Source organism: Chiloscyllium plagiosum, unplaced genomic scaffold (genome assembly GCF_037043375.1).
Source record: "Chiloscyllium plagiosum isolate Xiang-an unplaced genomic scaffold, Cpla_swu_hap1 HiC_scaffold_34, whole genome shotgun sequence".
Lineage (NCBI taxonomy): Eukaryota > Metazoa > Chordata > Chondrichthyes > Orectolobiformes > Hemiscylliidae > Chiloscyllium > Chiloscyllium plagiosum.
Genome location: NW_028270172.1, coordinates 52,415,479 through 52,443,472, shown reverse-complemented (window position 1 = coordinate 52,443,472; position 27,994 = coordinate 52,415,479). Strand labels below are relative to the sequence as shown.

Sequence of the window (27,994 nt, the reverse complement as noted above, 5' to 3'; positions counted from 1 at the left end):
TTCTTGTACAGCTGCTGCTGCACACCATCGACCTTGACTCTTACATCCGCTATCCAAATAAGCCTTAGCATACTTACTTGTCAGTGGGCAGTTGGGATCCCCAATGGAGTGAGTGAGTGAGTCCTCCCTCTTTCCATCAGGGACCTGGTTGGATGTGTTGCACACAGAAGTCCCTTATAACCACAGATTGTGGATTCACAGACTCCCAGTTCACCTTTTTATTTTATGGTACTGTGGTGCCCAAGGACCACGTATGTATTGGTTGAGAGCGTTTGCACTCTCTTTTTAGTTTTTTTTTTCGAAAAACTTTGTTGTTTTTTTGGTTGCACATCAGCCCCAAGCTCCTGAGCTTTGGGCACCTGGTGCAGAAGGGAGCGGACTGTTAAGACTCCTGGGCCTGGTCAGGCTGACAATAAACAGATCCAGGCAGCAAGCCGTGGATGGGGTCATCTCTGTCGACTGCCTGCCCCTCTTCCCCGGTTACGTTCCTGCCCAGGTGTTCGTGGAGAAGGAGCATTCCGTGACCATCAATGCCTTTAGAGAGAGGCAGGCACTGCGGGGTTAGAATGCTTGTATTTCTCCCTCCAACTCCATTTGAGTTGGTCGCTTCCTTCTCTCCCTAATTGCTCCGAATGTTAACAGCATTCCCCTAAAAGGGGGAATGTTAATCTTCAATTGGCCACATGGGTATTTTCCTGGTGGTGGAAGAAAGTGAATCATAAAGTATGCATACAATAGTGTCTTTTAACTGTGTCACTTTTTTTTAGAAAGGCAATAACACTCACGTCGCCCATCCACAGGGTGGCCATGCCCCCATGCGCCTGTTCCCGAAGTGTCTTCAATCCCGCCGCACATCCGATCAAAAGAATCGTCCACGTTCGTTATTCTGTCCTCTCCAAACGCCGGAGCGAAGCCCGATTTTTACTTCCTCATAATCAACTCGGAGGAGAAGTAACTTTGCTTATCACGCCGTGTGCCCGACATTGACAGCAGGCTGAGCAGTTACACAACCAAGAACATTTTAAATAATTTCCATCAGGATCAGCAAGTGGAATTGGGCATCCATTGACGTAATTCGACTGCGCCGAAGAAACGTTGTAGGACCTTTCCCACGAGCTGCGAGAAAGGCGAGAGAGATGGATGTTGAGACTGGGACTGATTCTGAGTTGGTGTTGATTGGTGGTTGCTACGAGCAGATTATTTTCGGTTATCGGATAAAAAAGCCTGGGCAGGTAAGAATGGATCTGTCGCTTATGCAGAGGCGGACTCTGTGGCTAAGAACAGTGTTAGGGTTTACCTGATGGTTCTGTGCCGCAAGACCCCTATCATGTAGTTCAGCTTCTGAAGCCGATCTTCTTGGATGCCTTTTGGAGAGAGAGGGAGCAACCCCTTAGACCTATGCAGAAAAACATGGATTTATTCCTGAATCATTCTTCTAAGTTAACGACATTTTGTTAATTCTAAAAGGCTATATTTTCAAAGGCCAGTAGCAGATTCAAATGATTTGAGAACCATTAGGATGCTTGATCTATTATATGGGCGGCACGGTGGCTCAGTGATTCCAGCCCCGGGTGCCTGTCTGTTTGGAGTTTGCACATTCTCCCAGTGTCTGCGTGGGTTTCCTCCGAGTATTCCAGTTTCTTTCCACAATCCAAAGATGTGCAGGTCAGGTGAATTGGCCATGCTAAGTTGTCCAAAGTGTGAGGTACATTAGTCAGGAGTAAAGGTAGGGGAATGGGTCTGGGTAGGTTACTCCTCAGAGTGTTGGTGTAGACTTGTTACGCCAAAGGGCCTGTTTCCACACAGTAGGGAATCTTATCTATTTGGATGGTCATTTAAAATTAACCATGATGTGGAGGTGCTGGTGTTAGACTGGGGTAGATAAAGCCCAACAGATTTATTTGGAAGTACTAACTTTCAGAGCACTGCTCTTTCATCAGGTAACTAGGATCATATTGCAAAAGATCACAGTGTCATGCAATGAAAATGAAATATTGAACAAACTTAAATTGCTGTTGAAGTCTTTCATCTTTTAGAATGGGTTGCAGGTTTTGTTTCATTAGTATGTAAATCCCAAAACTTCTTTTAAGTTATATTCTTGATAACTCAAGGTCTTAGAACATAGGACATAGAAAAGTACAACATAGGGCAGGCCCTTTGGCCCACCATGTTGTGTTGAGGATTAATCCCTGCTCTATCTGTTGGTTCCCTTTCCTCCCTCTGACTGTAACCCAGCTATCCTTATCCTGCATCTGAGGAGTGACCTGGCAGCCATCGTTTCTCTCCACCCTCTCTCCTTGCCGTTCTGTTTAAAAAATATGTTTTTTACTCCTCTTCCCTGCAGTCCTTTACTCCTCCCTTGCATCTCTCGGCAAATTGAGGCCCGATGCCTGAGGTAAGTATTTTAAACTGTTATACTCACCTTCCCAGCAGTCCTCCGCTCCTCCCTTGCAATTTTTAGCAAATAAGAAAAGATAACATCTTAGCTCAGACAACATATTAAAGGTGTGTGTGTGTATTTATGCAACGTGTTGTTGCATAAACAGAAGATCAGAGATCGGGTGACCATCCTCCAAGGCGAACTTCGGGATATGCAACAACGCAGAGTGGCCGAGCAGAGGCTGATAGCCAGGTTTGGTACCCATGAGGATGGCCTCACTCATATGCAGCCCTCACACTCAAACCCACTCACACACCCTCTCACAGGCTTATACTCCTGCACATTCACGCACACACTCTACCAAGCACACACACATGCAAAAATGCACTCTTTCACACTCTCACACTCTCTCTCATCTGCTCCAACACCCCCCCTGCATGCACGTGCGTATATATAACACACCACACACACATCTATGGGGTGAATTTGCAATTGCAGAATTGTATTTGCAGATATATTCTATTTTTGCTCAAAAAGCACCAATCTTCAGGCAGTCACTCCATTGAACATTTTATAAATTCCTACTTTGGAAACAGAACCAGTCTGACTCAAGATTGGGATACAGACAGACTCTAACCTCATACCTTGAATACATTTTCTTTAATTCATTTTTTCTTATAAAACCTTAAGTTATCTCAAGAATGTAGCTGGGGTTTATATATTAATGAATAGAAACTTGTAACCTATTCTAAAAAGACAAAAGACTTAACAGCAATCTAAGTTAGTTCAATATATTGTTTTAATTGAATGGCACTGTGATCTTTTGCTATAAATCCTGTGACTTATAATCCTGCCCCAGTACTTAGCTGATTAAGGAGCAGCACTCTGAAAGCTAGTACTTCCAAACAAATTTGTTGGACTAAAACCTGGTGTTGTGTGACTTTTAACATTAAAGTTAACAAATGGACCATTGCTTGGGAATCTGGACTGTCAGTCAGATTCTGCGTATCCATCTTAGGACAGATCAAACAGAGACACACGAGACTTCCTAGAAGCATTATATTCCAACTGGAACTGTATCAACAAACATATCGAGTTGGACCCCATCTACCACCCCCTGAGAGGGGGAAAAACAGAAAATTACATCACCACAGGAAATGACAACACCAACCCGAAGAAACCCAAACATATAAATAGAAAGCAGGAATCATATACAGTACTTCGCCTGAGGCCCACTGAAGATGTTACCTAGTATGGTGACGAAACATCTGGAAATGAACCTTCCAGCTCAGTGAGCAAACCTACATCCAGAACCTCAATCTGAGCTACAAATCTTCTCAAAATTTGCTAAGTGCTCCGAAAGCTAGTGCTTCCCACTAAAAGTGTTGGACTATAACCTGGTGTTTGAGTTTTAACTTAGCAAGAAAGAAGTAAATGTTTCAAAATAGTTAGAACATAGAAAAGTACAGCACACAACAGGCCCTTTGGCCCATGATGTTGTGCCGAGATTTAATCCTAATGTAAAATATAGTAATTTAACCTATGCACCCCTCAACTTACTGCTATCCATGTGCATGTCCAGCAGTCGCTTAAATGTCCCCACTGACTCTGCTTCCAGCACCACAGCTGGCAATGCATTCCATGCATTCACAACTCTTTGCGTAAAGAATCCACCTCTGACGTCTCCTTTATACCTTCCTCCTAATATCTTCAAACTATGACTTCTTGTACCAGTCTCGTCCCTGGGGAAAAGTCTCTGGCTATTGACTCTATCTATTCCTCTTATTATTTTGTACACCTCGATCAGGTCTCCTCTCTTCCTCCTTCTCTCCAGAGAGAAAAGTCAGAGCTTATTCAACCTTTCTTCATAAGGCAAGCCCTCCAGTCCAGGCAGCATCCTGGTAAATCTTCTTTGCACCCTCTCCAAAGCCTCTGTATCTTTCGTATAGTAGGGCGACCAGAACTGGACACAATATTCCAAGTGTGGTCTCACCAGGGACTTGTATAGCTGCAGCAAAACCTCAAGGCTCTTAAACTCGATCCCCCTGTTAATGAAAGCCAAAACACCATATGCTTTCTTAACAACCCTATCCACTTGGGTGAGGAGAAAGTGAGGTCTGCAGATGCTGGAGATCAGAGCTGAAAATGTGTTGCTGGAAAAGCGCAACAGGTCAGGCAGCATCTAGGGAACAGGAGAATCGACGTTTCGGGCATAAGGGATTCCTGAAGAAGGGCTTATGCCCGAAACGTCGATTCTCCTGTTCCCTAGATGCTGCCTGACCTGCTGCGCATTTCCAGCAACACATTTTCAGCTATCCACTTGGGTGGCAACTTTGAGGGATCTATGACCTTGCACACCCAGATCCCTCTGTTCCTGCACACTGCCAAGAATCCTGTTTTTAATCCTATATTCAGCATTTGAGTTCGACCTTCCAAAATGCATCACTTCACATTTATCCAGGTTGAGCTCCATCTGCCATTTCTCAGCCCAGCTTTGTATCCTGTCTGTCGCGCTGCAGCCTGCAGTAGCCCTCTATACTATCGACGACACCTCCAACCTTTATGTAATCAGTTTGTTTCAGTTTTAGTACACGTTCAATTTCAAATCGGATATAATAATAACAAATTAAGCCTGTCAAGAAATATTGGATTAAGAAAGAGTTGAAACGTGCAAAGAATTGTTCAAGTAGTGTGTTTAATTTTTCTTAACCTGAAGTATTTTAATATTTTTTCCTTGTTTCTTTTATCTCCCTTCTTCAAGTCAATAAAATTTCATTTTATTTACTCACCAATTAAAATCTGAAAGAATGGGTCTGTGCCTACTAACGCATTCACTGTCAGACAGGTTGTTTAGTAGTAATGAAGACTGGTAAAAGGGTACTTACTCTGGATCAGACAAATCCTAACTAATCTACTGAGTTTAGCATGTACATACCAGTGAATGCAATAACGTCACACTACTGTATTCCATTTGTTTCATAATGTGTCAAATAGCAAGAAACAATGAGCATCACAGCTTCTGGAGGAGGGAGTGGTTTACTAATTTGCATATTTAACCGTTAACAGTTGTGAGCACTGTTTGTACTACGTTTAAATTACCTCAACAGCTGAATTAACAACAAAGTAACAGGCTGAAGTAGGTAACCTCTTTTGATTGAGTCTCTACTTAAATTATATTTTAGATTGATGCATAAATAACATTCATCAAAAAAAATAGGCACAGGATCACAAACCTCATCAATTTACTGCTTGCTTTTTGTTTTAATATTGCGGCCTTTTTCTTCCAACTGGTTTATATATGTGATGATTTAGCTTATAGTGTGCCATCTCTTTTGAGTGGCTCATAGGGCCCCTTCTGTACTGTAAGATTCTTTGTCCCATCTGTACTTCAAAAGATTTACTACTGCCTATACCACATGCATTTTCCTGCACCAGACCCATAGCATCCTATAACTCTTCAAGGGCATATTTAAGTACTTCATTAGAGGCTGTGCAATTTCCCATCTCAACTAACATTCCAGACCTCCTCCAATTCTGGGTGAAAAGGTTTTTCCTCCAATCTCCTCCATACCTTCAACATTAGAACCCCTTATTATTGAACTTTCAACAAAAATTAACAACTGCTTTCTATTCAACTGTCAATGCTCCTCATCATTTTATACACCTCTATCAACCTTCTCTCCTCCCAAGCAAACAACTTGAGCTTAATTAGTCATTTTTCATAGCTGAAATACTCCATCTCATGCAATATCCTGTTGAATTTTCTTTGCGCCCCTTCCAGTGCAGCGACATCCTTCCTATCGTGTGCGCAGTGTTTCAGCTGTAGCCGACAAAGTCCTATCCAGCTCCAATGTGATCTTCTGTTCTTATAATCTATGCCAAGACTGACAAAAGCAAGCAAGCCATATGCTGCCTGAACTACCCTATTAACCTGTCCTGCCACATTTAAGAATTTGTGAATAAGCACTCCAAGTATCCTGAGTTTTCTCGTATCTTTACATTCATTGAATAGTCTCTTTTCTTGTTCCTTTATCCAAAATGCATTACTCACATTTGTCAGGGTTAACTTCTATCTGCCATTGATCTGCCCGTCTGACCAATCTATCTTTATCCTCCTGTATCCTTACTGCCGGCAATCCAGGCCAATCTTTTTGTCATCTACAAATTTAGTTTTCATCCCTCCTGCAATCTCATCTACATCATATATGAATATCACAAACAATGAGTGACTGAACACTGATCCCTGTGGAATGCCACTGCACAATGGATGCAATAACATAAACACCATTCATCTCTTTCTCTCTCTCTCTTTTTCTCTCTCTCTCTCTCTCTCTCTCTCTCTCTCTCTCTCTCTCTCTCTCTCTCTCTCTCTCTCTCTCTCTCTCTCTCTCACCCACCACCGTCACGCAGCAAATATTCGATCCATCTTGCCAAGTTGCCCTGGACCCCATGAGCTTTTAACATCTTTATTAGTTTCCCACTATCGGACCTGTTAAGGCCTTTCCGAAATCCATTTGTCTCACAACTGTGCTGTTTCTCCTCAGCCCTGCACTTTTCACCCATTCAATGCCCTGTTTCAAAGTTCTATTGTACGTTTTGAGGCAGTGTATTCCAGATCATAATAATTTCGTCAAATGTATCACAACCAAGGTACAAAATTTTAAATGCTGTGTGTGGATCATTTTGTCAGTTTGTTTTTGGTTTCCTGAATCTATTACTATCCTACTCATTGATTACTGTTGTTTCCAGTTATGCATTATCTGAAAGCTTTCGAATTGTTCCTTATATTCCTTGTACTTGGCCAGTACAGGTCATTCTGCTAGAACATGAGTTTCATTAATACAAATTTGCTAGAACGCAAAAGACAAATTTGACTTTACTCAAACGCATGGTGACTAAAATGTGAACTTTTAAAGTGTGTAGTGGTTATTAATGTGATTCCTGCCCCATTAGTTTAAATCGTGCTACTATTACATGATTTTCTTCTCACACGTGGTTACACAAGAATGGAACTACCGTGTTGGAGCAGAATTGACTGTTATGTATATTAAAACTTTCTAACACTACTTACTCTATCACACTCCCTCTCATGTCTCAGTCATTCGCCAGCACTCTCAACTCTTTGTGCATTAGTCAATTTTGTTTCCAAACTGCCTCTATCCTTCAGCTGATGTGCTTCAATTTTGCTAACGTCTATTATGTACAACTTTATCTGGATACTTTATCTGGATCAAGAGGCACTTGGCCTTTGGAAGACCATTTGCACAATATGAGTGTGAATATACATGTAAAATAACTTGAATTTTCATCTGAAAGTGTCCCATGCAATTGAAACTTAATAAATACAATTACAAATGCCATCTAAAATTGTGTTGTTTGCACTTTCTAGAACTGGAATCCAGAACCTGACTTTACTCATCATGCTCATACAGCCTCTTTAACCACTGTGGCTATAAACGATTGCTACGTGGCAACAGGCAGTAAAGATGAAACTATTCAGCTATACAACATGAAAAAGAAAATCGATCAAGGATCGTTATTGTACCATGATGGTGAGTAAAAATGTGCTTTCACATTTTGATATTGATCCTTTTGTGGGTAACCCAAGGTAACTCAAAGAATTGGTTACTAAAATTATTGCCGGTGCGGTGTAGAAAGCAGAAATTTCTGATTTATTGAGAATTATTACTGGGATCCTGAGTGTACTTCTGTTAAATACCTGTACTGTAGGCTTGGAGTAGAAAATAATGATTGTCTTTGGATCTTAATTTCTGATGAAATATTGGAATTTCACATGATAATGCCAATGAGAGATTCTTCAAGACAGAGTTTATTAGATAAAGCTAAAATCAAAAAACACCAGAGGCACTTGGCCCTTAACATGGTCACATTTTAGCATTTAGTTTAATAATGAGAACCTTGGGCTAGAAACAATATACTAAATCTGTTTTAGGAAAATTACAAAGGAATGAGTGCAGATTTGGCCGGAATGAACTGAGAAAAGGAGTTGTGCAGAAAAGGAGTTGTGTTTAAAGAAGAAGGGCAGACTTTTAGAGAATAAGTCACGATTCTCAAGATTAAAATATCTAGAAAGATTCTAGAAAGGGGATAAACCATCCATGGTTGACCAGGGAAGTTAAGGATAGCACCAGTCTAAAAGAAAAAAAGTATTGAATATTAGTGGTAAGCCAGAGTTTTGAGAAAATGTTTAAAACCAGCAAAAGATGCCCAAAAAAGAGGGAAACTAAATTGAGGTGAAACTGGCAAGTAATATCAAAACAGAAACTTAAAGATATATAGTTAAAAAGGAAGAGAAAGGCCAATGTGAAAATGTGGCCCTTGAAGAATGAGAATGGGAAAATAATATGCGAACTGAGAAATGGCAAAGGTGTTGAATAAATATTTTGCAGCAATCTATTCATTGACTACAGTTCAGCCTTCGACACTATTATCCCCTCGAGACTGACTACTAAACTTAGTGATCTCGGACTAAGCCCCACTCTCTGCAACTGGATCCTCAGTTTCCAGGCCACAATCAGTGAAGATTGGGGACGATATTTCATCGTCACTAACACTCAACATTGAAGCCCCCCCCACCCCGGTTACATACGCAGCCTCCTACTGTACTCGCTGTTTACCCATGACTGCGTTGCCAAATACCAGACTAATGCCATTTACAAGTTCGCTGTTGACACCACCAAAGTCAGTCGAATCTCAGATGGCGATGAATCAGACTACAGACAGGAGATGGTAGATGTTTAAAAATGGTGCACTAAGAACAACCTTGCTCTCAATGCCAGCAAAACCAAGGAACTTTCAGCGGGATGTTACTCAAGCCTTCTACCATTAACAGAACAGAGGTGGAATGAGTGGAGAGTATCAAGCTCCTGGGAGTGGTCATCCACAACAAGCTTTCCTGGACTCTTCATGTGGATGCACTAATTAGAAAGGTCCAACAATGTCTCTTCTTCCTCAGGCAGCTGAGGAAATGTGGCATGACGGCGAATACCCTTGCCAACTTTTATAGGTGTGACATCGAGAGCATTCTGTCTGGATGTATCACTAGCTGGTACCATTCAAGATCAGGGACGGTTACGGAGCGTGGTGAACTTGGCCCGGACGATCACAAAGGCCAACTTCCTATCTATAGAATCTGTCTACCAGACCTGCTGTCAAGGAAAGGCCGCCAGCATTCTTAAAGATCCATCCCACCCTGGCAATGTTTTTCTATAACCTCTACCATTGAGGAGAAGGTACAGAAGCCTGAACACAAACATAAGCTGGTTTCGCAACAGTTTCTACCCTACTGTTGTTAGAATACTGACTGGACTCTCAAACTCTCAACATTTGCCTGGACCTGTATTTTTGATTTTGCCGCTGTTACCTATATTATTTACTGTCTATGCTACTTAACTATGTGATCTGCCTGTGATGATTGCAAGACAAAGCTTTTCACTGTGCCTCAGTACATGTGGCAATAAATTCAATTCAATGCATCTTCATGGGAGAATCATCAATAATATTTCAAAAATGCTAAATAATCAAAGGGCAAAACTGGGTGAGGAAATAAATAATAATCACTAGAAAAAAAATGCTTCAGATAGAGGAGTCCAAAACTTGAGGGCATAGGTTTGCGGTGAAAGGGGGAAGATTTAAAAGGAGCCTAAGGAGCAATTTTTATGCAGAGGATGGGGCATGTGTAACAAGCTGCCAGAGAAGATGGTGGAGGCAGGAACAGTTACAACATTTAAAAGGCATTTGGATTGTTACATGAATCAGAAGGGTTTAGAGGAATATGGGCCAAATGCTGGCAAATAGGACTAGATCTGTTTAGGATATCTGGTTGAACTGAAGGGTCTATTTCCATGTCATATAACTTTATGTCAATAACTATAACTGTAAATGAATCGGCCTAAAAGCTGATAGGTTCTCTAAACCAGGTATCCCAAGCTGTTATAGAAAGAAACCATGATGTGGAAACATTGGTGTTGGACTGGGGTGGACAAAGTCAGAAGTCACATGATACCAGGTTATAATCCAACAGGTTTATTTGAAATCACAAGTTTAGAATCACATTTGAAATGACAAGTGACTTCACCTGATGAAAGAGTAGTGCTTTGAAAGCTTGTGATTTCAAATACTGTAAAACTATCAAAGAAAGTGGCTACAGAGGTAGTGGGCATACCTTAGAATAATTCTTAGATTCTGGAATGTCCCAGAGGATTGCAAAACGACAATATGCAAAGAGAATGAGTCACAAAACACATCATGCAGGCCAATCAACTTAACATCTGTCACTGGGAAAATTTTAGAATCTATTAGAAAGGATTTATAGAAATCATTTAGAAATGCATAATATAATTAAGCAGAGTCAGCATGGCTTCATGAAGGGGAAATCATGCCTAACATGTAGTACATTGTCAAACACCTTCAGAAAATCCAAATGTATTAAGTGCACGGCTGCTTTCCCTTTTGTCTGGAGTCAGTTAGCTCACTTGATTGGTTGATGGGTTTGCATCACGGAGTGAAACAAGCAGTGTGAATTCAGTTCCTACGCTGCCTCAGGTTACCCTGAAGGATTCTCCTTTTTAACGTCTCCCCTTCACCTGACTTACGGTGACTGTTGGGTCAGCCCGTCATCAGAGTTGGAACAATATGGCTGTCTGCTGGCATAAACGTGGCGGAAAGTTTCAGCTGCAATAACAGAATTAGCTTGCCTGGTCAAGCATTAAAATGAAATCATAAGTTAGCACAATGGTAGCTTTGAGGAGGAGGTAAATCTAAGGTAACGGATTCTATTTTGAACAAGGGATCTGACAAATTAATGTACAGGGAATTCTGTAGAAACCACAGCTGCAGATGTCTATAAGAAATGTCTGGAAATCGACAGCCTGAAGTTCGTAATTCAGCAAGAACTAAAAGCAAAGTATGATCCCACAATAGCAGAGACAAATGATAAATTAAAAGAAAGACGAGATTATGTCTTAAAACCCTGGGAGTTCAGACAAGTTTATTGAACTGTAAAAGTGATTGAGTTTCGGTTTAATTAATGGAATAGATATGGTCATATCGGTAAAAGAGCAACTGTAGAAATATTTAGAGTAGGGCCAGTAAATTTCATCTTAAAAGACAGCAGGTGATTAGGATGAGTTATTAGTTGCAGCTGAAAGATAGGGGTCATTGTTTACCTGACCTTCCAAGGTTTGGTGAAACAGAAATTGCTCACAGCCTGGTGGTTAATGTATAATAGCTAACTTTTTATTAGAATTTTTATTATGAATTTTATCACAATTAGTATGAATTATCATTTTTTTGTATTTCCTGTGATTAGGACAGCAGGAAACATTAAGCTGAGTAAAGAATTTGATAAGGATAGCAATGAATAACAGAATTCAAGTGTCCTTAGCGATGAGCAAGTCAGGGAAGTGTCTGAAAAAGGGTATAACTATTAACATTGGAATGTAGATTAATGGAGTACATTTTAAGGTCCCACGGCCTGATGATGATGATGCCTTTTGATGAGGTGTTTCACAAGTTTGGATATATAGATTGGGGGAAGTTGTTGGTAGGAATAATGACATCAATGTTGCAGGTTTTTTATTGTGAAGCAAAATGTTTAAAATTGTTATATACAGTTGGGCAAACCATTGTCATAGACCTCTCTGAGCCACACTCAGGAGGGTAGCTGTGCCCAACGTGAAAGCCAGAGAGCTCTTGCTAGCCTCTCCTGCATGTATGGTAAAAGAGCTCTGTTGAACACAGACCTCAAGACTCCTCTCCCCAACAGTGACCTTCAGGTTAATCCACCAACAGTCATCTCTCTCATGAAAGAGCAGCCCTATCGTCCTCTGGGACCATGAAGACTTTATCTAGCTGCTTGTTATTTCCTCAAAGAATTCAAATAAATGTAAGGCATGATTTCTGCATTCTGATCCATCTCTGTTCCCTCCTGAGATCTCCAGTCTCAGATGCTAGTCCTCCACCAATTCTATTCATTCACATGATATCAAGAAATGACTAAAGGCAATGGATCTCTGACCTCTGTTTGTGCCTCACTTCTAGTCAAGCTTTTGTAGTACACCTACAACATTGGCGTACACCTGGCAATGCGTAGAATTACTCAGGTATGTCCTGTCTGTAAAATGGACAAATCCAGCATGATCAATGATGAACAGGTTGTTGACAGTGCTTTCTGTTAGTGAAAAGTCTTCAGCACTCTTGAGTAACATGTGGTGATGTCACTGAGTTGTGTATCATTAAACATAAATAGCAGTGTGGGCAGAGTTAGAACACACTAGAAGGAACAATCTAGAAGACAGACTAGGGTGAGACTCTCTTGAAGAAACACAAAGCACATGGACATGACCACACAAAGAAACTGGTCAGGTGTTTCAGTTTCTGCTGTAGTTCTTTAGCCAGTTTGTGTGATGGTGTCCCTGGTAGTGATACTATGGGTCTGAGTGGGATGTTTGGTTTGTGCACTTTAGGTAGTCCACAGAATCTCGGGGTGTTGTTGCTTTCAGGTTTCAGGCCCGAGAAACAATAGCCAACCTGCTGGATATACAGAACAGACAACAAGACGGGGAACCTATCAACAAAGACTGCATACTCAAACTACTGGACCTGTGCCTCACAACACACTTCACATTCAACAACCAAATATATGAACAAATCAACGGCACACCCATGGGCTCACCCATCTCTGGACTCATAGCAGAAGCGGTAATGCAAAATTAGAACAAACAGTCTTACTGCAAATTCAACCCAAACTCTGGGTCAGATATGTAGATGATACCTTTATAATCATTAAAAACACAGAAATAGAGAACACACACCAGATCATCAACGCCACACTCACAGGAATCCGATTCACTAGAGAGGAAGAAAAGGGCAACCAACTCCCATTCCTAGACCCCAACACACACATAAGAGGTTGCATCAAGACACTATTCAAAAGGGCCACAACACACTGCAGCACACCAGAACTGCAAAAAGAGGAAGAAGGACACCTATACAATGTATTTGCCAAAAACGGATACCCCCGTAATTTCATCAACAGATGCCTAAGAGAAAGACAACGGAACGAGGACATGCCACAACCCAAAAGACTAGCCACACTACCATACATCAAAAACATTTCTGAACTGACAGCCAGACTACTGCGACCACTAGGACTCATAACAGCACACAAACCAACAGCCACTCTCAAACAATAACTCACCAAGACGAAGGACCTGATACCCAGCATGAGCAAAACCAATGTAGTGTACAAAATCCCATGCAAGGACTGTACAAAACACTACATAGGACAAACAGGAAGACAGCTAACGGTCCACATCCATGAACACCAATTAGCTACGAAACGACATGACCAGTTATCCTTAGTAGCCACACACTCAGATGACAAACTCAGATGTTCAACTGGGACAACACTATTATTATAGGACATGCCAAACAGAGAACAGCCAGGGAATTCCTAGAGGCATGGCATTCATCCACAGATTCAATCAATAAGCACATCGACCTGGACCCAATATACTGGCCACTGCAGCGGACAGCTGGAACTGACAACTGGAAGCAGCAGGTACAAATCACTATAAATGCCGGAGGAAAGATCACAGAAGCGCTTCACAGGAGGCTCCCAAGCACTGAGGATGTCACCTAGACAGGGGACGAAACGTCTGCAACACAAATTCCCAGCTTGGCGAACAGAACCACAACAATGAGCACCCGAGCTACAAATCTTCTCCCAAAGATTACTTGTAGATCAGGAAAAATTGTTTGTTTTGGCATGGCACTCAAAAAGCAGGTGACATTGATTTAAGCTATATTGTAAAAGAACAAATGCTGACATGAAGCCAAACCTTTTCACCAACATACAGATGTGCTGTAGAATACACTGGTTGGTTGGTTGGATGCTGAGTCAGTTGTTATCTGAAGAGGGAAAAACTTGCAGAGCTGTGGAGAAAGAATGAGTGTGGGACTAGCTGAATTTCTCTTGTAGAAAATCCAAGGGAACTAAAGAGCTGAATGGCCACCTTCTGTCCTGATTCTATTCTACAAAGAATTGGCAGTTCTACACTCAGGGTGAGACGTTAAATGCAAGATCATAGCAGTAGTAATTGTATGAGGGTGAGCCAATGAATGCAAGAAAGGAAAACAGAAATTGCTGGAAAATCTCAGCAGGTCTGGCAGCATTTGTGGAGAGAAATCAGAGTTAATGTTTTGGGTCCAGTGACCCTTTATTCAGAACAGATGACTGAAAACTTTGAGTCGCTCTTAATAAGAAAATTTTGGGAGGTGAGTGAAGGGATTAGTTGTGGATTGATCTGTTTGTTTCTAATGCCCCTGCCTGTTGCTCAAAATGTATTAACTCAACCCTATCCAAACTTCACTATCTCTGATTTTCGATTAAATGGATTTATTGAGAGCAGAGGAATGGATTTTGACATCTTCCTGGTGAAGATGCATGCTGTACATTTAAACACTTTTTATTTTATAAGCGAAGGATTTTGGGGGAACTTAAAACCTCTTCTTCTTCTCTTAAACCTCTACATGTGACCAAGTAACTGTGCACAAGCTAGGGATTTTACAGAATCTACAGAATTCAGCTCCACATTTGGCAGAGAACTAAGATTGCAAGGGGTATTATAAATGTTTTTGGAAAGTATTGAGAGTAATGACATGCAATCATTGCTGTTGATATTGAATATTGTATATACTTGTGTAAAAGTTGAATGTTTTAGACTATTCCTGAAAGTTAAATTTATGGGGTTGACTATTGCACAGATACTAGTTTTGAGAATGGATTACTGGTAGTAACTTTTATTTATACATACTGGTACAAAAATTAGTTCTGGTCTAAACGAATGAATGAATGAACTGAAATGTGCTATAGTAAACCAAGTGCTTATAAGTAGAGTTATGAATGAATAGAGGAAAGTTATAGAAAACAAAGAGCGATAACTAGAGTGTGAATGAATGAATGTGATTTTAAGTGGGTTAAGGGAAACATGGTTTTCTTTATAAACGTGGTTTGTACTGCAATATAGTAGGGTCACCTTTTACATGATATAAATGGAAAATACAAAGTTTTTGGCCAAAATAGAGGGTCGACTTTTACATGAGATCAACTTTTACATGCCTATATACACTATCTGCTTTTAATAAGTGATCTCTGGTTTGTATATGCTTTTTTTATTGTTAATCTAATCTTGACCTACATTTTCTGAAGGTACAATAACCTGCCTTGAATTCTATGGAAATACACACTTGCTCAGTGGAGCAGAAGATGGACTTATCTGTGTGTGGGACATTAAAAGATGGGTCTGCCTGAAGACTATTCGAGCTCATAAGTAAGAACCATTCATGCAATTTGGCGCTAGTAAATTTTCTTAAAATGTGTGTGACTGGAAGCGATATTCATCAAATTTCAAATTATAGTGAAGTATGACTAGTAGATATCAAAATACGAGCTCAAGTAACAGTCCAATTCCAGTATTTTAAAGATTTCCAGTATTCTGGTGCAATCAAAATGCATTTCTCATTTGGAAAAGTAATGAAAAACAAAACCAGAGCCCCAAAACTGAGTAACAAAATTAAAAGGTTAGAGACAAAAAACCTGCTGATTTTGGAATCCAAAGTAGGCAGAGGCTGAAAGAACACAGCCAACCAGGCAGCATCAGGAAGTGTAGAAATTGATGTTTTGGGTGTAATCCTCCTTCAGGACACAGTCTGGCTTGTTGTGATCTTCCAGCTTCCTGCCTGTCTACTAACAAAATTAAAAGGCTGAATATGCAAATGCAGAGGACAAGTGAAAAAGGCACATTAGATTATAAAACAAGAGAAAAAAAAGAGATTAGTGACTTAAATTTAAAGAAAGTCCAGGGTTAGACTCTGGATGAGTATGAGGCAACAGAACTAACTAGGGACAAAAATGGAGATGAGTTCATGAAGGTAGAAGGTACAGTAGAAGTACCAAATGAATATTTTATAATGTGTTCTTCAAGGAAGAGAACCTTGCAAAGTTGTGATGAATAAAGCCAGAATGCTGGATGTGATCTTAAAAATTAAAGTGCAAGGAAGGTGAGCAGTTTTCCAAGACTGCTTCAATGTCTGAAGTGGGAAAGAATTGATGAAATAGTTCAGGATGGTTTGACCTCTGGCATGGACCCTGAGGAACATTTGCAGTTATGTACCCCAGTTCACATTTGATTGATCTCTAAGCTTCAATTACATTCCTTTGTGATAGATTTGATCCAATCAGTGGGTCACGTTTTGCTAGAGTTCCATGACTCCATATGAGCTCCAATGTTGCCTTGATGTCAAGGGCTAACTTGCCTGTAACAACTGTGTCATTTATAAATGGTAGTAGAAGTTTATTTGTCCTTTAGTCATCTGGAACCACCTTTGCCACTATGGAGGATTGGAAAATGATGGTTAGAGCCTAAACTACTTCTCTAGCATCCCTTAACAGCCTACATTTTTTATTGCCCTTTTAAAATCATTAATACTTGCCTTCTCACTGTTGAATGAATCTAATTTCACACTTCTCCCCAATTGTATTGTGTAAATTATTGTTTCTTTTTTTTGTGAAAATGATAATAATTACTTAAGCACCATACCTGCATTGTATGCCTCCTCTTGTGCTCCTGGTAAGGCCTAATCTTTTTTCTGCCTTCAGGATCTTACTGATATTTCTCTGTTATTGGCAATATGGACCATGATCTCTGACTGTTCTTCTAACCAGTCATATCCTTGATCCTGACATAAGTAAGGCAATACAATGTGCTGGAGCTACACCTGCAATCACAGATACAATTTTCTTTCCAGGGTTCCCGCAAAAACCTCCCTGCCCCCACTCTCAAAAAAAACCTACTGTAACATGCTTTCTGTGCCACCCCACTCCTTGCAGCTGTGCTATCCATGTGGCACAGAATGTGTATTCAGAGGTTGGGGTTCTACCGTACTTCTTTTCTCGCCTCTTAACTAGATATACTCACTAGTTATTAACCAATCAATTCTCTTCTTGGTTGAAACAGCATTATAGTGGAATTCCATATGGTGCTTTAGTTGTTCGTGATTTTGCTAAAGGTTCTCCCCTAACTTCATTGCTTTGCTCACCGTGCTCAGTCTTCACCCAGATCTGCAACAGTTGCTGCTGTAAGTTAATCACTGATATGCCTGCTCCACATTTTAGTTCTCGGATCTAGCTATCTCCTGCTCTTTCACACAGTCAACATTTTTTTTAAAGTTAAAGACCTAAATAGCACCTAGTCCCTTGTGATCAAATTCCCTGGATTAAGTATTCTTTCACAGCAGTGCTGTTTCAAACTGGACTTCACACAGCACTGTAGATTGTTATTGAGCAATGATAACCAGTGGGAAAGTAGAGATAAAAGGAGTTGTAATGCAGAACAGTCATGTTCTTATTACTTGGTAGTGAAATAGTTTCATGAAGCAGAATAGCCTAATCCAATTCCTATGTTCTTACGGATTTATATGCAGCATCTGAGTGTGGTTCAGAAGGAAACACTTCAATTCAATATATTTATAAAATGTTCAGACTTACTTTCTAGTTGTATTGGGGTAGCAATTAATTCCCTGAGACGACTTGAAAGTAGATTATATATTGTGTAGACATTTGCTACTGATGCTGGACTAGGTTTACTATTATCATAATTATTATTAAAACCACAGATGGGAACTGATTATTTTTGCATTGAAGAAAGTGTCAGTTAATATTCTTTCAATCATTCAAAATCAGCTGTATTGACTTTGTGGTTAGGAATGGAGAATCTGCAGAAGTATAAAATCATACCTTATTAGAGTCCAAGATCTGACTTTATGTGTACAGTATCTGGGAATAAGCCTTTGTCCAGTGGTCAAATAGAACATGCTTGTTATTCTAATTAGTTAATTGAAATGAAGAATTGTGTCTGTCTTCATATAAATAAAAAACCCAATTTGCACAATGTATCATAAAGCTGGTTTGTTAAAGCAAAAAAAAGTCTTTCTAACTTCTCATCATCCTCTAGTAAAAGTACAACACCAACTGGCATCGATAGCTATCTTGAATGGCTTTGCATAATTAGGTATGGCTAACACTGCAGCAGTGGTTAACATAGGTTTCAAGCGATCAAATGTTTTCTGACATCCATCCATTGACATTTTCTGCATTTCTTCAACAAGTCAATCAATGGAGCAACCACACTGCTAAAATTCAGTACAAGCTGAGCCCCAGGAATCATAGTACTTCCCTCCTCATTTATGATATAGGAAATTCCCCAATCACGTTTATTTTCGCATCCCATGTCGCCATCTTTCCAAGTCCAATGACATGGCCCAAGAAAGTGCCATGTGCTTTTGTGAACTCACTCTTAGGTTTATCAGCAAGCCTGCTTTCCATAGTCAGTTGAAAATTACAATAGATACTCCAAACATTCCTTCCAGGTGTGACTAAATATCAACAAATGGCATGATTTTAAACTCAGCCAGTCCATTCAGCATCACCAAAAGCCAAAATTTCTTTGCTATCACTTAGTTAAAGATACCTGTCAGATTCCTTTGAACAAGTCAAACTTAGAAATATAAGTTGCTTGTCTCAATACAGTCTTCCAAACATGGAATCGGAGATGTTTCTGATTTTGTAACTGCATTGACTTTTCAATAGTCCACATGTAATTGTTGGATTCCATCTGATTTTAGCACCATTACTATTGGTGAGCTCCATTTGCTGCAACTCACTTTGACTGCATGCTCACAAACTATAGAATCAATCTTTTTTTGAACCTATGACACTTTGAGAGTTAAGTCTCTAAGATAGTTTATTTGGAACAGCATTTTCTTTAATTGCATCATGCATAATTAGATCTGTACTTCCAAGCTTATCCCCTATATCTCCCCATGTGATTGAAGTAACTCTTTCAGGTCATTTCAGTTTTGTTCTGGAAGGTAACTCAATAATTTATACCAAATTTTGAGAAGTTCCTTATTGTCCAATTTAGTTTGAGGAATGTCCAATTCAGAATCATCTAGATTTGGTTATTCACTTTGTGGTCTACCCAGTATCACATTCTTCTTTTGCTTTCCTTCCCTATCAAAATACCTTTTGAGCATAACTACATGACACTCCGAGATTTCCTTCGACCTGGCATTCTTATCAAATAATTTACCCTACTCATTCTCCTTTCGATTTTGTGTGGTCCACCAAACCTTGCCTTCAAAGGCTCAATTACCATTGGGAGTAACACTAACACTTTATCCCCTGTAGCAAAATTATGCGTTTTGATTTATTTTTGCCTGCTTCCTGTTCCATCACATGCTGTGCTACTTTTACATGCTGACTAGCCAACTTACCCATTCTATTCAATCTTTCCCTAAAATTTGACACTTAATCCAAATGTGTGGTCTCTGAACCCTGACTAACCAATTTCTCTGTAATTCATTTGAGTGAACCTCCCACCACCTGTCCAAAGACTTAATTGAAATTGACTGAATTTAGTTGATTTGTGAGATGCATCCCTAATTGCAAAAAGCATAAGTGAAATTCCTTTATCCTAAGCCTTTCTGTAATTCACCAGTAATGCAATTTGATGAGCATCTGCCTCTTTCTCATCTGCCTGAATATATATGTGATGGTCTCTATTTCCTCATCATGGAGCCATTTTTAAGATAGTAACATTTTGGGATACATGCAGATTCTACTTCTGCGTATGGTTTATGAAGCAATTGCTTTAGCTTTTCATCTTTTTGTTGTGATTTGGCTAATTTCTCTGAACTAAAAGTGTCTACTTCACCTTGCACATGTTCTTGTTTCTTGTCGACCATTTGATCAAACATAGTTTATTATCATTGAACTTCAACTTCCTGTTGATTTCTTGCTCTGTTTTAAGCCCAGGATACTGTTCCTCTAACACTTCAGTTGCCTGATTTTTGCCTGCGTAGATTTTTTCAATCTCTCAGGCATCACTCCCAACTGTGGTCCAGCTATATCATTACCAAGGATAAACTGTAATGCTGGCACAGAGAGTTTCTTCATTACGTCTACCACCAGTTTTCATCAGACTTTTCAACCTCACTTTATATAACGGAACACTGCTCTTATCATGAATTCCACATATTACCAACTTTTCTGGCAATGCTCCTCCTCAATTGCACATCTCCTCATTTCAAAGATTGACTTTGCTCCTGTATCTGTTAAACTCTTAGTTTGTTTGCCTGCTGCTCCTGGCATATATGAGTAAACCTTACCCATGCAAGTAAATTCTTTTAAGAGATCTGGCATTTTCTTTCCAACCAATCCCTGACCAGTTTATACATTCTTTTGCAGCTTTTTAGCTTCCATTGTGCTTTCCTTTACCACTTTAACAAAACACATTGGCTTATCCTGTTTTCCCACATCTGTTTTTCCAGTGTTATCTAAATCACCAACGCTGTGACACCAACACTACTTTAATACAGTGAAAACACTTGAGCTTTTTTTTTAACTTCTGTTTCCCTCTCTTGGGTTTCCTTTTTGCCCTGTGGTAAATGATTTTTGCTATCGTCAATGAGATCTCCTTTTCTCTTATCACCTGAGCATTTCTCTTATCCCCAGTGTCTATCCGTCATAGATTGAAATTGAAGTCAGAAGCCAAATCTTGAGTAATGAACCAACTCATAATCACCTGCCATTTCTGCTGTCATGCAGTCTTAACTTTGTGCTGTTCCACATGAGTTCTCACTACTTCAGGAAGTGAATTTTTGAACTCCTCCAAAATAACAGTCTCTCTAAGAGAGTTGTATGTCTGATCTATTTTCAATGTCCTTATCCACCTATCAAAATTACTTTGTTTGATCCTTTCAAACTCCGTGTACATTTGACTAGGTTCCCTCCTTCGATTCCTGACATGTTGTCTGTAAATTTTTGGTACGAGCTCATATGCACTTAAGATGGCATTTTTCACCTTGTTATGCTCTCCAGATACTTCCTCTGATAGTGATGCAAATCCTCACAAGCTCTAACTACCGACTTTGTTTGGATCAGCAATACCCACGTGGTCTCCGGCCACTTCATTTATTTAGCCACATTCTCAAATGAAATTAAAAAGCTTTCTACATTACTCTTGTTGAACCTAGGCAACGTTTGGGCATATTTAAATAGATCCCCACCAGACGTTTGACTATGATGGGATTGCTCTACATCACTGTCCTCATCACTACTCCTATATTTCACCTCTACCTAAGCATTTTACGTCAACTTTGAGTTTTCAGTTCCCACTCTGAAGTTCAAAAACACTCTCTTTCTCCCTTTCTTCTACTTTTAATTGCAATTCAAACTGTTTCATTTCATTTTCATGTTAAAACTGCTTTATTTTCAATTGAATTTTAGCCTTTTTCAAATATGGCATTCCTGGCAATTGTAAATGCTAAATGATTGCAAAATTATCTTCCCTTCCCTAACAGACACAAGCAACCCCAGCTCTAGTTTGTTTGCCAGTTCCAAAACCTTGCCTTGCTCACTTCGTGTAAGTCTCCCAAAGTGACTTATTTTGTCCCCAGGAAACACTTTGTATGAGCCATTATTAAACAACCAAATACAACATCTGAAATAAGAAGAACACCAATACTCATCACTCACTGCCTTTGCGTCCAACAATCCTAAACCTAACCTAGAATTAGAGATTTTGATTCTGACAAAAAAATCCCAGACCATTTAGCCCAACAAGTTCACAACGACCCTCCAAAAAGTAACCCACCCAGACTCATTCCCCGACTCCATTACTCTGCATTTTCCATAACCAAATAACTAATCTATACACCCCTGAGCATAGTGGGCAATTTAGCATGGCTAATTCACCTAACCTCTGCATATTTGCACTGTGGGAGGAAACCGGAGCACCCCGGAGGAAATCCATTCAGACACTGGGCGAACGTGCAAACTTCATACAAACAGTTGCCTGAGGCTGCAATCGAAGCTGGGCCTGTGGCATGTGAGGCAGCAGTGCTAACAACTGGGCCACTGTGCTGCCCCAGTTTGTTAAGCACCAGACCAAGCCCCCTCAAAAAAACAATGCCACTTTTAAAAGGGAGAAGGACAGACAATAGGCAGCATGTGGTCAGTGAAGGAGAAGTGGGGAGAGAGAACTGTCAGCAATGCATCTGCACAGTTACTGCCGTTGTTGTTTGAATTCATGTGTCTCTGGAACATCAGAGTGCATCTAGGAAAACTTAACAAACAGCAAAATTCACTACTGATTTTGGAGAAATGTATGTGGGAGAGCTCGCAGCGCAGGAACAGATAAGTGCATAGTTTTTAACTGTAGCCTTGCTGTTATTCTACAATAGTGAGTAGAGTGGGTTCTTTCTTGATTATATGTTTTATTGATATCTATCTCTTCATTACATTTTAAAAATATAAGCCATGTGTATTAAGTTAGCCGCGGCAGTGTTTCCATTTAGAGCAATAAAACCTCCTGTAAGACTCCCAAAGTGACTATTTTCTGAGACTATAGATTGTGAAGGAGCAAAGGTGGCCTTTAGTAGAGTGATGTTCTCCTCTTGTTGGATGTGGGATTTTAGAGACAGTTTACATGTTATTGAAGGTTGTGTCTGCAGGAAGTGTCTTTGGTTGTGAATCCTATCAGATCGAATGGATCGGTTGGAGCAACAGTCAGAGGCAGTAAGGAATTTACAAGAGCAAAGGGGGTGTGATGATGGCAGTTAGAGGAAGGGAGAAAAGCCGCAGGTACAGTCAGGTAGATGTATAAACTCCAGGAAAGGTAGGAGAGGTAGGCAGATAGTGCAGGCGTCTTCTGTGTCTGTCTGCATTCCACACAATATGCTGTTTTGGAAAATGGAGAGGGTGATGGACTCTCAGGGGAATCTAGCATGAACAGCCAAATTTCTGACAGGCTGTAATGTAATATTGCTCTAAATGGAAACACTGCTGGCTAACTTAATGCACATGTAGGAATAGGATAGAGCAGACTGAGGCATGGCTGAGGAGCTGATGCATGGGAGATGGATTCACATTTTTAGATTATTGAACTCTCTTTCAGGGTGGAAGTGACCTGTACAACGTACTGGCAGGGAGATTTGCTAGAGCTGCACGGGGGACTTAAATGAGTAAGGTGGTGGGGGAGGGGGGAGGGACCCAGGGAGATAGTGAGAAAAGGGATCGATCTGAGACTGGTACATTTGGGAAAAGAAGCAAGTCAAACAGTCAGGGCAGGCAGGAACAAGGTAGAACTGATAAATTAAACTGCATTTACTTCAATGCAACAGGCCTAACAGGGAAGGCAGATGAACTCAGGGCATGGTTAGGAACATGCGACTGGGATATCATAGCAATTGCAGAGATGTGTCTCAGGGATGGACAGGACTGGCAGCTTAATGTTCCAGGATACAAATGCTACAGGAAGGACAGAAAGGGAGGCAGGAGAAGAGTGGGAGTGGCATTTTTGGTAAGAGATAGCATTACAGCTGTACTGAGGGAGGATATTCCTGGAAATACATCCAGCGAAAGTATTTGGGTAGAACTGAGAAATAAGAAAGAGATGCTCACCTTATTGGGATTGTATTATAGACCCCCTAATAGTTAGCGGGAAATTGACAACAAATTTGTAAGGAAATTTCCGTTATCTGTAAGAATATTAGGGTGGTTATGGTAGGGAGTATTACCTTCCCAAATGTAGTCAGGGATAGCCATAGTTTTAAGGGTTTAGATAGAGAGGAATTTGTTAAGTGTGCGCAAGAAAATTTTCTGATTCAGTATGTGGATGTCCCTACCAGAGAAGATGAAAAATTTTACCTGTTCTTGGGAAATAAGGCAGGGCAGGTGACTGAGGTGTCAGTGAGGGAGCATTTTGGGGCTAGTGACCATAATTCTATTAGTTTTAAAATAGTGATGGAAAAAGATAGACCGGATCTAAAAGTTGAAATTCTAAATTGGAGGAAGGCCAATTTTGACGGTATTAGGCAAGAACTTTCGAAAGCTGATATTCACAGATAAAGGGATGGTTGGAAAATGGGAAGCCTTCAGAAATGAGATAACAATGAGACAGTATATTCCTGTTAGGGTGAAAGGAAAGGCTGGTCTGTGTCGGGAATGCTGGATGACTAGAGCAATTGAAGGTTTGGTTAAGAAAAAGAAGGAAACATATGTCAGGTATAGGCAGGAGAGATCGAGTGAGACCTCCAGAGTATAAAGTCAGTCAGAGTATACCTAAGAGGGAAATCAGGAGGGCAAAAAGAGGGCATCAGATAGCTTTGGCAAATAGGGTTAAGGAGAATCCAAAGGGTTTTTATGAACACATTAAGGACAAAAGGGTAACTAGGGAGAGAATAGCACCCCTCAGAGATCAGCAAGGCAGCCTATGTGTGGACCGCAGGAGATGGGGAAGATACTAAACGAGTATTTTGCATCAGTATTTACTATGGAGATGGACATGGAAGACGTGGAATGTGGGGAAATAGGTGGTGACATCTTGAAAAATGTTCATATTACAGAGGAGGTGGTGCTGGATGTCTTGAAATGGATGAAAGTGGAGAAATCCCCAGGACCTGATCAGGTGTGTCCTCAAACTCTGTGGAAAGCTAGGGAAGTGATTGCTGGGCCCCTTGCTGAGATATTTGTATCGTCAATAGTCACAGGTTGACTGTCAGAAGACTGGAGGTTGGCTAACGTGGTACTGCTATTTAAGAAAGATGGTAGGGAGAAGCTAGGGAACTATAGACTGGTGAGCCTGACATCAGTAGTGGGCAAGTTGTTGGAAGGAATGCTGAGGGACTGGGTTTACATGTATTTGGAAAGGCAAGGACTAATTAAGGATAGTCAGCATGAGAAAGTATATAGGATATGAGTTGGTAGGGAAAGAGTTAAGTTTTGAGTTTTGTGAAACAAGAGGCTCAGCTGAGAATGACTCAGTTCAGATAAGAACCTACAGTTAATATTGGGGTGCTGGAGGCAAGGGTAATAGGTGGACAAGGTGGAAAAGCATTCATTATGTCAAGCCATTTAACATTATTGGAAGCAACTGTAAGGTCAGTTTAACAAGGCGAAAAGTATTCATTATGTGAGGCCAGTTAAGGTTAAGAATATTCATTGCGTAACAGCAGATGGCTTAATCTTTACTACTGACATTCGATGATTGTCACGGTCACCCAATCAATATGTATGTTGCCTTATCTAGATGCTCCTTTCTGTAAATTGACTATATAATTCATTAAGAAACTGCTGTTCCAGAGAGAAGATCAAGAATTTATGTCTCTGTGCACATGGGTGATCGTTCTCTCCCTCCAGGGCCCGAAATAAAGATGGAGGAGGTAAAGCTATACTGTGTCTCTGAGCCTTTTGCTTTGACTGAGGGGGTATGCAGGATGACAATGCATGGCTTCATGCATGGAAAATCATGTCTCACGAACTTGATTGAGTTTTTTTGAAGAAGTAGTAAAGAGGATTGATGAGTGCAGAGTGGTGGATGTGATCTATGTTGACATCAGTAAGGCATTTGACAAGGTTCCCCTTGGGAGATTGGTTAACAAAGTGAGATCTCCTGGAATACAGGGAGAACTAGCCATCTGGATACAGAACTGGCTCGAAGGTATAAAGTGGTGGTGGAGGGTTGTTTTTCAGACTGGAGGCAAATGACCAGTGGAGTGCCACAAGGATTGGTGCTGGGTCCACTACTTTTTATCATTTATATAAATGATTTGGCTGTGAACACAGGAGCTATAGTTAGTAAGTTTGCAAATGACACCAAAATTGGAGGTGCAGTGGACAGTGAAGAAAGTTACCTCAGTCTACAACAGGATCTTGATCAGATGGGCCAGTGGGCTGAGGAGTAGTAGATGGAGTTTAATTTAGACAACTGTGATGTGCTATGTTTTGAAAAAGTAAATGTTAGCAGGATGTATACACTTGTGGTGAGGTCCTAGACAGTGTTGATGAATGAAGAGACTTTGGATTGCACGTTCGTAGTTCCTTCAAAGTAGAGTCGCAGGTAGATAGGATAGTTAAGAAAGCTTTTGGTATGCTTTCCTTTATTGGTCAGTATTGAGTATAGGAGTTGGGAGGTCATGTTGTGGCTCACAGGGTGTTGGTTAGGCCACTTCTGGAATATTGCTTGCAATTCTGGTCTCCTTCCTGTCAGAAGCAGCCTGAAGTCGTGGTCCACATTGGCACCAACGACATAGGTAGGAAGAGGGCTGAGGATGTTAGGCAGGCTTTCAGGGAGCTAGGTTGGAAGCTCAGAGTTAGAACAAACAGAGTTGTTGTCTCTGGTTTGTTACCCGTGCCACGTGATAGAGAGTCGAGGAATAGGGAGAGAGAACAGTTAAATGCGTGGCTACAGGGATGGTGCAGGAGGGAGGGATTCCGGTATCTGGATAACTGGGGTTCTTTCTGGGGAAGGTGGGACCTCTATAAACAGGATGGTCTACACCTGAACCTGAGGGGCACCAGTATCCTTGGGGGGAGGTTTGCTAGTGCTCTTGGGGGGGGTTTAAACTAACTCTGCAGGGGCATGGGAACCTAGACTGTAGCTTTAGGGTGCAGGACATGGAGTGCAGGGAGGTTAGGAACATGGCATCAATCTCAAAGGAGGGTGCCTGTAAACAGGAAAGTGGCAAGAAGTATACAAAATAAGGTAGGTGAACTTGCAGCGTGGGTTGGTACCTGGGACTTCGATGTTGTGGCTATTACGGAGACATGGGTAGAACAGGGACAGGATTGGCTGTTGCAGGTTCCAGGGTTTAAATGTATTAGTAGGGTCAGAGGAGGGGGTAAAAGAGGGGGAGGTGTGGCATTGTTTGTCAAAAATAGTATTACAGCGGTGGAAAGGACGATGGATGAAAACTCGCCATCTGAGGTAGTTTGGGCTGAGGTTAGGAATAGAAAAGGTGAGGTCACCCTGTTAGGAGTTTTCTACAGGCCTCCTAATAGTCTGAGAGACGTAGAAGAAAGGATTGCGAGGATGATTCAGGAGAAGAGTGAAAGTAATAGGGTGGTTGTTATGGGGGACTTTAACTTTCCAGATATTGACTGGGAAAGATAGAGCTTGGGTCGGTGTTTGTCCAATGTGTGCAGGAGGGTTTCCTGACACAATATGTAGACAGGTCAACAAGAGGTGAGGCCATACTAGATTTGGTTCTGTGTACCGAACCAAGCCAGGTGTTAGAATTGGAGGTAGGTGAGCACTTTGGGGACAGTGACCACAATTCGGTGACTTTTACTCTAGTGATGGAGAGGGATAAGTGTGCACTGCAGGGCAAGAGTTATAGCTGGGAGCAGGGAAATTATGATGCGGTGAGGCACAACTTAGGATGCATGGCTTGGAAAAGTAGGCTTCAAGGCATGGGCACAATTGATATGTGGAGCTTGTTCAAGGAGCAACAATTGAGTGTCCTTGATAAGTATGTACCTGTCAGGCAGGGAGGAAAGGGTCGTGTGAGGGAGCCGTGCTTTAATAAGGAATTGGAATCCCTTGTTAAAGGGAAGAGGGCGGCCTATGTAAAGATGAGGCGCGAAGGTTCAATTGGGGCGATTGAAAGTTATAAGGTAGCCAGGAAGGATCTGAAGAGAGAGCTAAAAGCAGCAAGGAGGGATATGAAAAGTCCTTAGTTGGTAGGATT

At 40.8% G+C, this 27,994-nt stretch overlaps 2 protein-coding genes across 6 annotated transcripts in view; one reads left to right on the top strand and one right to left on the bottom strand.

Moving 5' to 3' along the window:
* Positions 1-971, bottom strand: part of trnau1apb (tRNA selenocysteine 1 associated protein 1b) — a 67,772-nt gene extending 66,801 nt beyond the window's left edge. Inside the window, exon 1 of one of the 5 annotated variants that reach the window (XM_087978679.1) lies at positions 786-971. In XM_087978679.1, coding sequence (XP_087834805.1) covers positions 786-809 — 24 coding nt within the window. In that variant the 5' untranslated portion in view covers positions 810-971. Of the gene's footprint in view, positions 1-77; positions 97-785 lie in introns of those variants that run through there. The other 4 variants (XM_087978681.1, XM_043675385.2, XM_043675384.2 and 1 more) reach the window with 4 other exon arrangements.
* A 109-nt stretch (positions 972-1,080) lies between these two features.
* pak1ip1 (PAK1 interacting protein 1) overlaps positions 1,081-27,994 on the top strand; it is a 71,108-nt gene continuing 44,194 nt past the window's right edge. Inside the window, exons 1-3 of the mRNA XM_087978677.1 lie at positions 1,081-1,232; positions 7,770-7,932; positions 15,615-15,735. Coding sequence (XP_087834803.1) covers positions 1,137-1,232; positions 7,770-7,932; positions 15,615-15,735 — 380 coding nt within the window. The 5' untranslated portion in view covers positions 1,081-1,136. The remainder of the gene's footprint in view (positions 1,233-7,769; positions 7,933-15,614; positions 15,736-27,994) is intronic.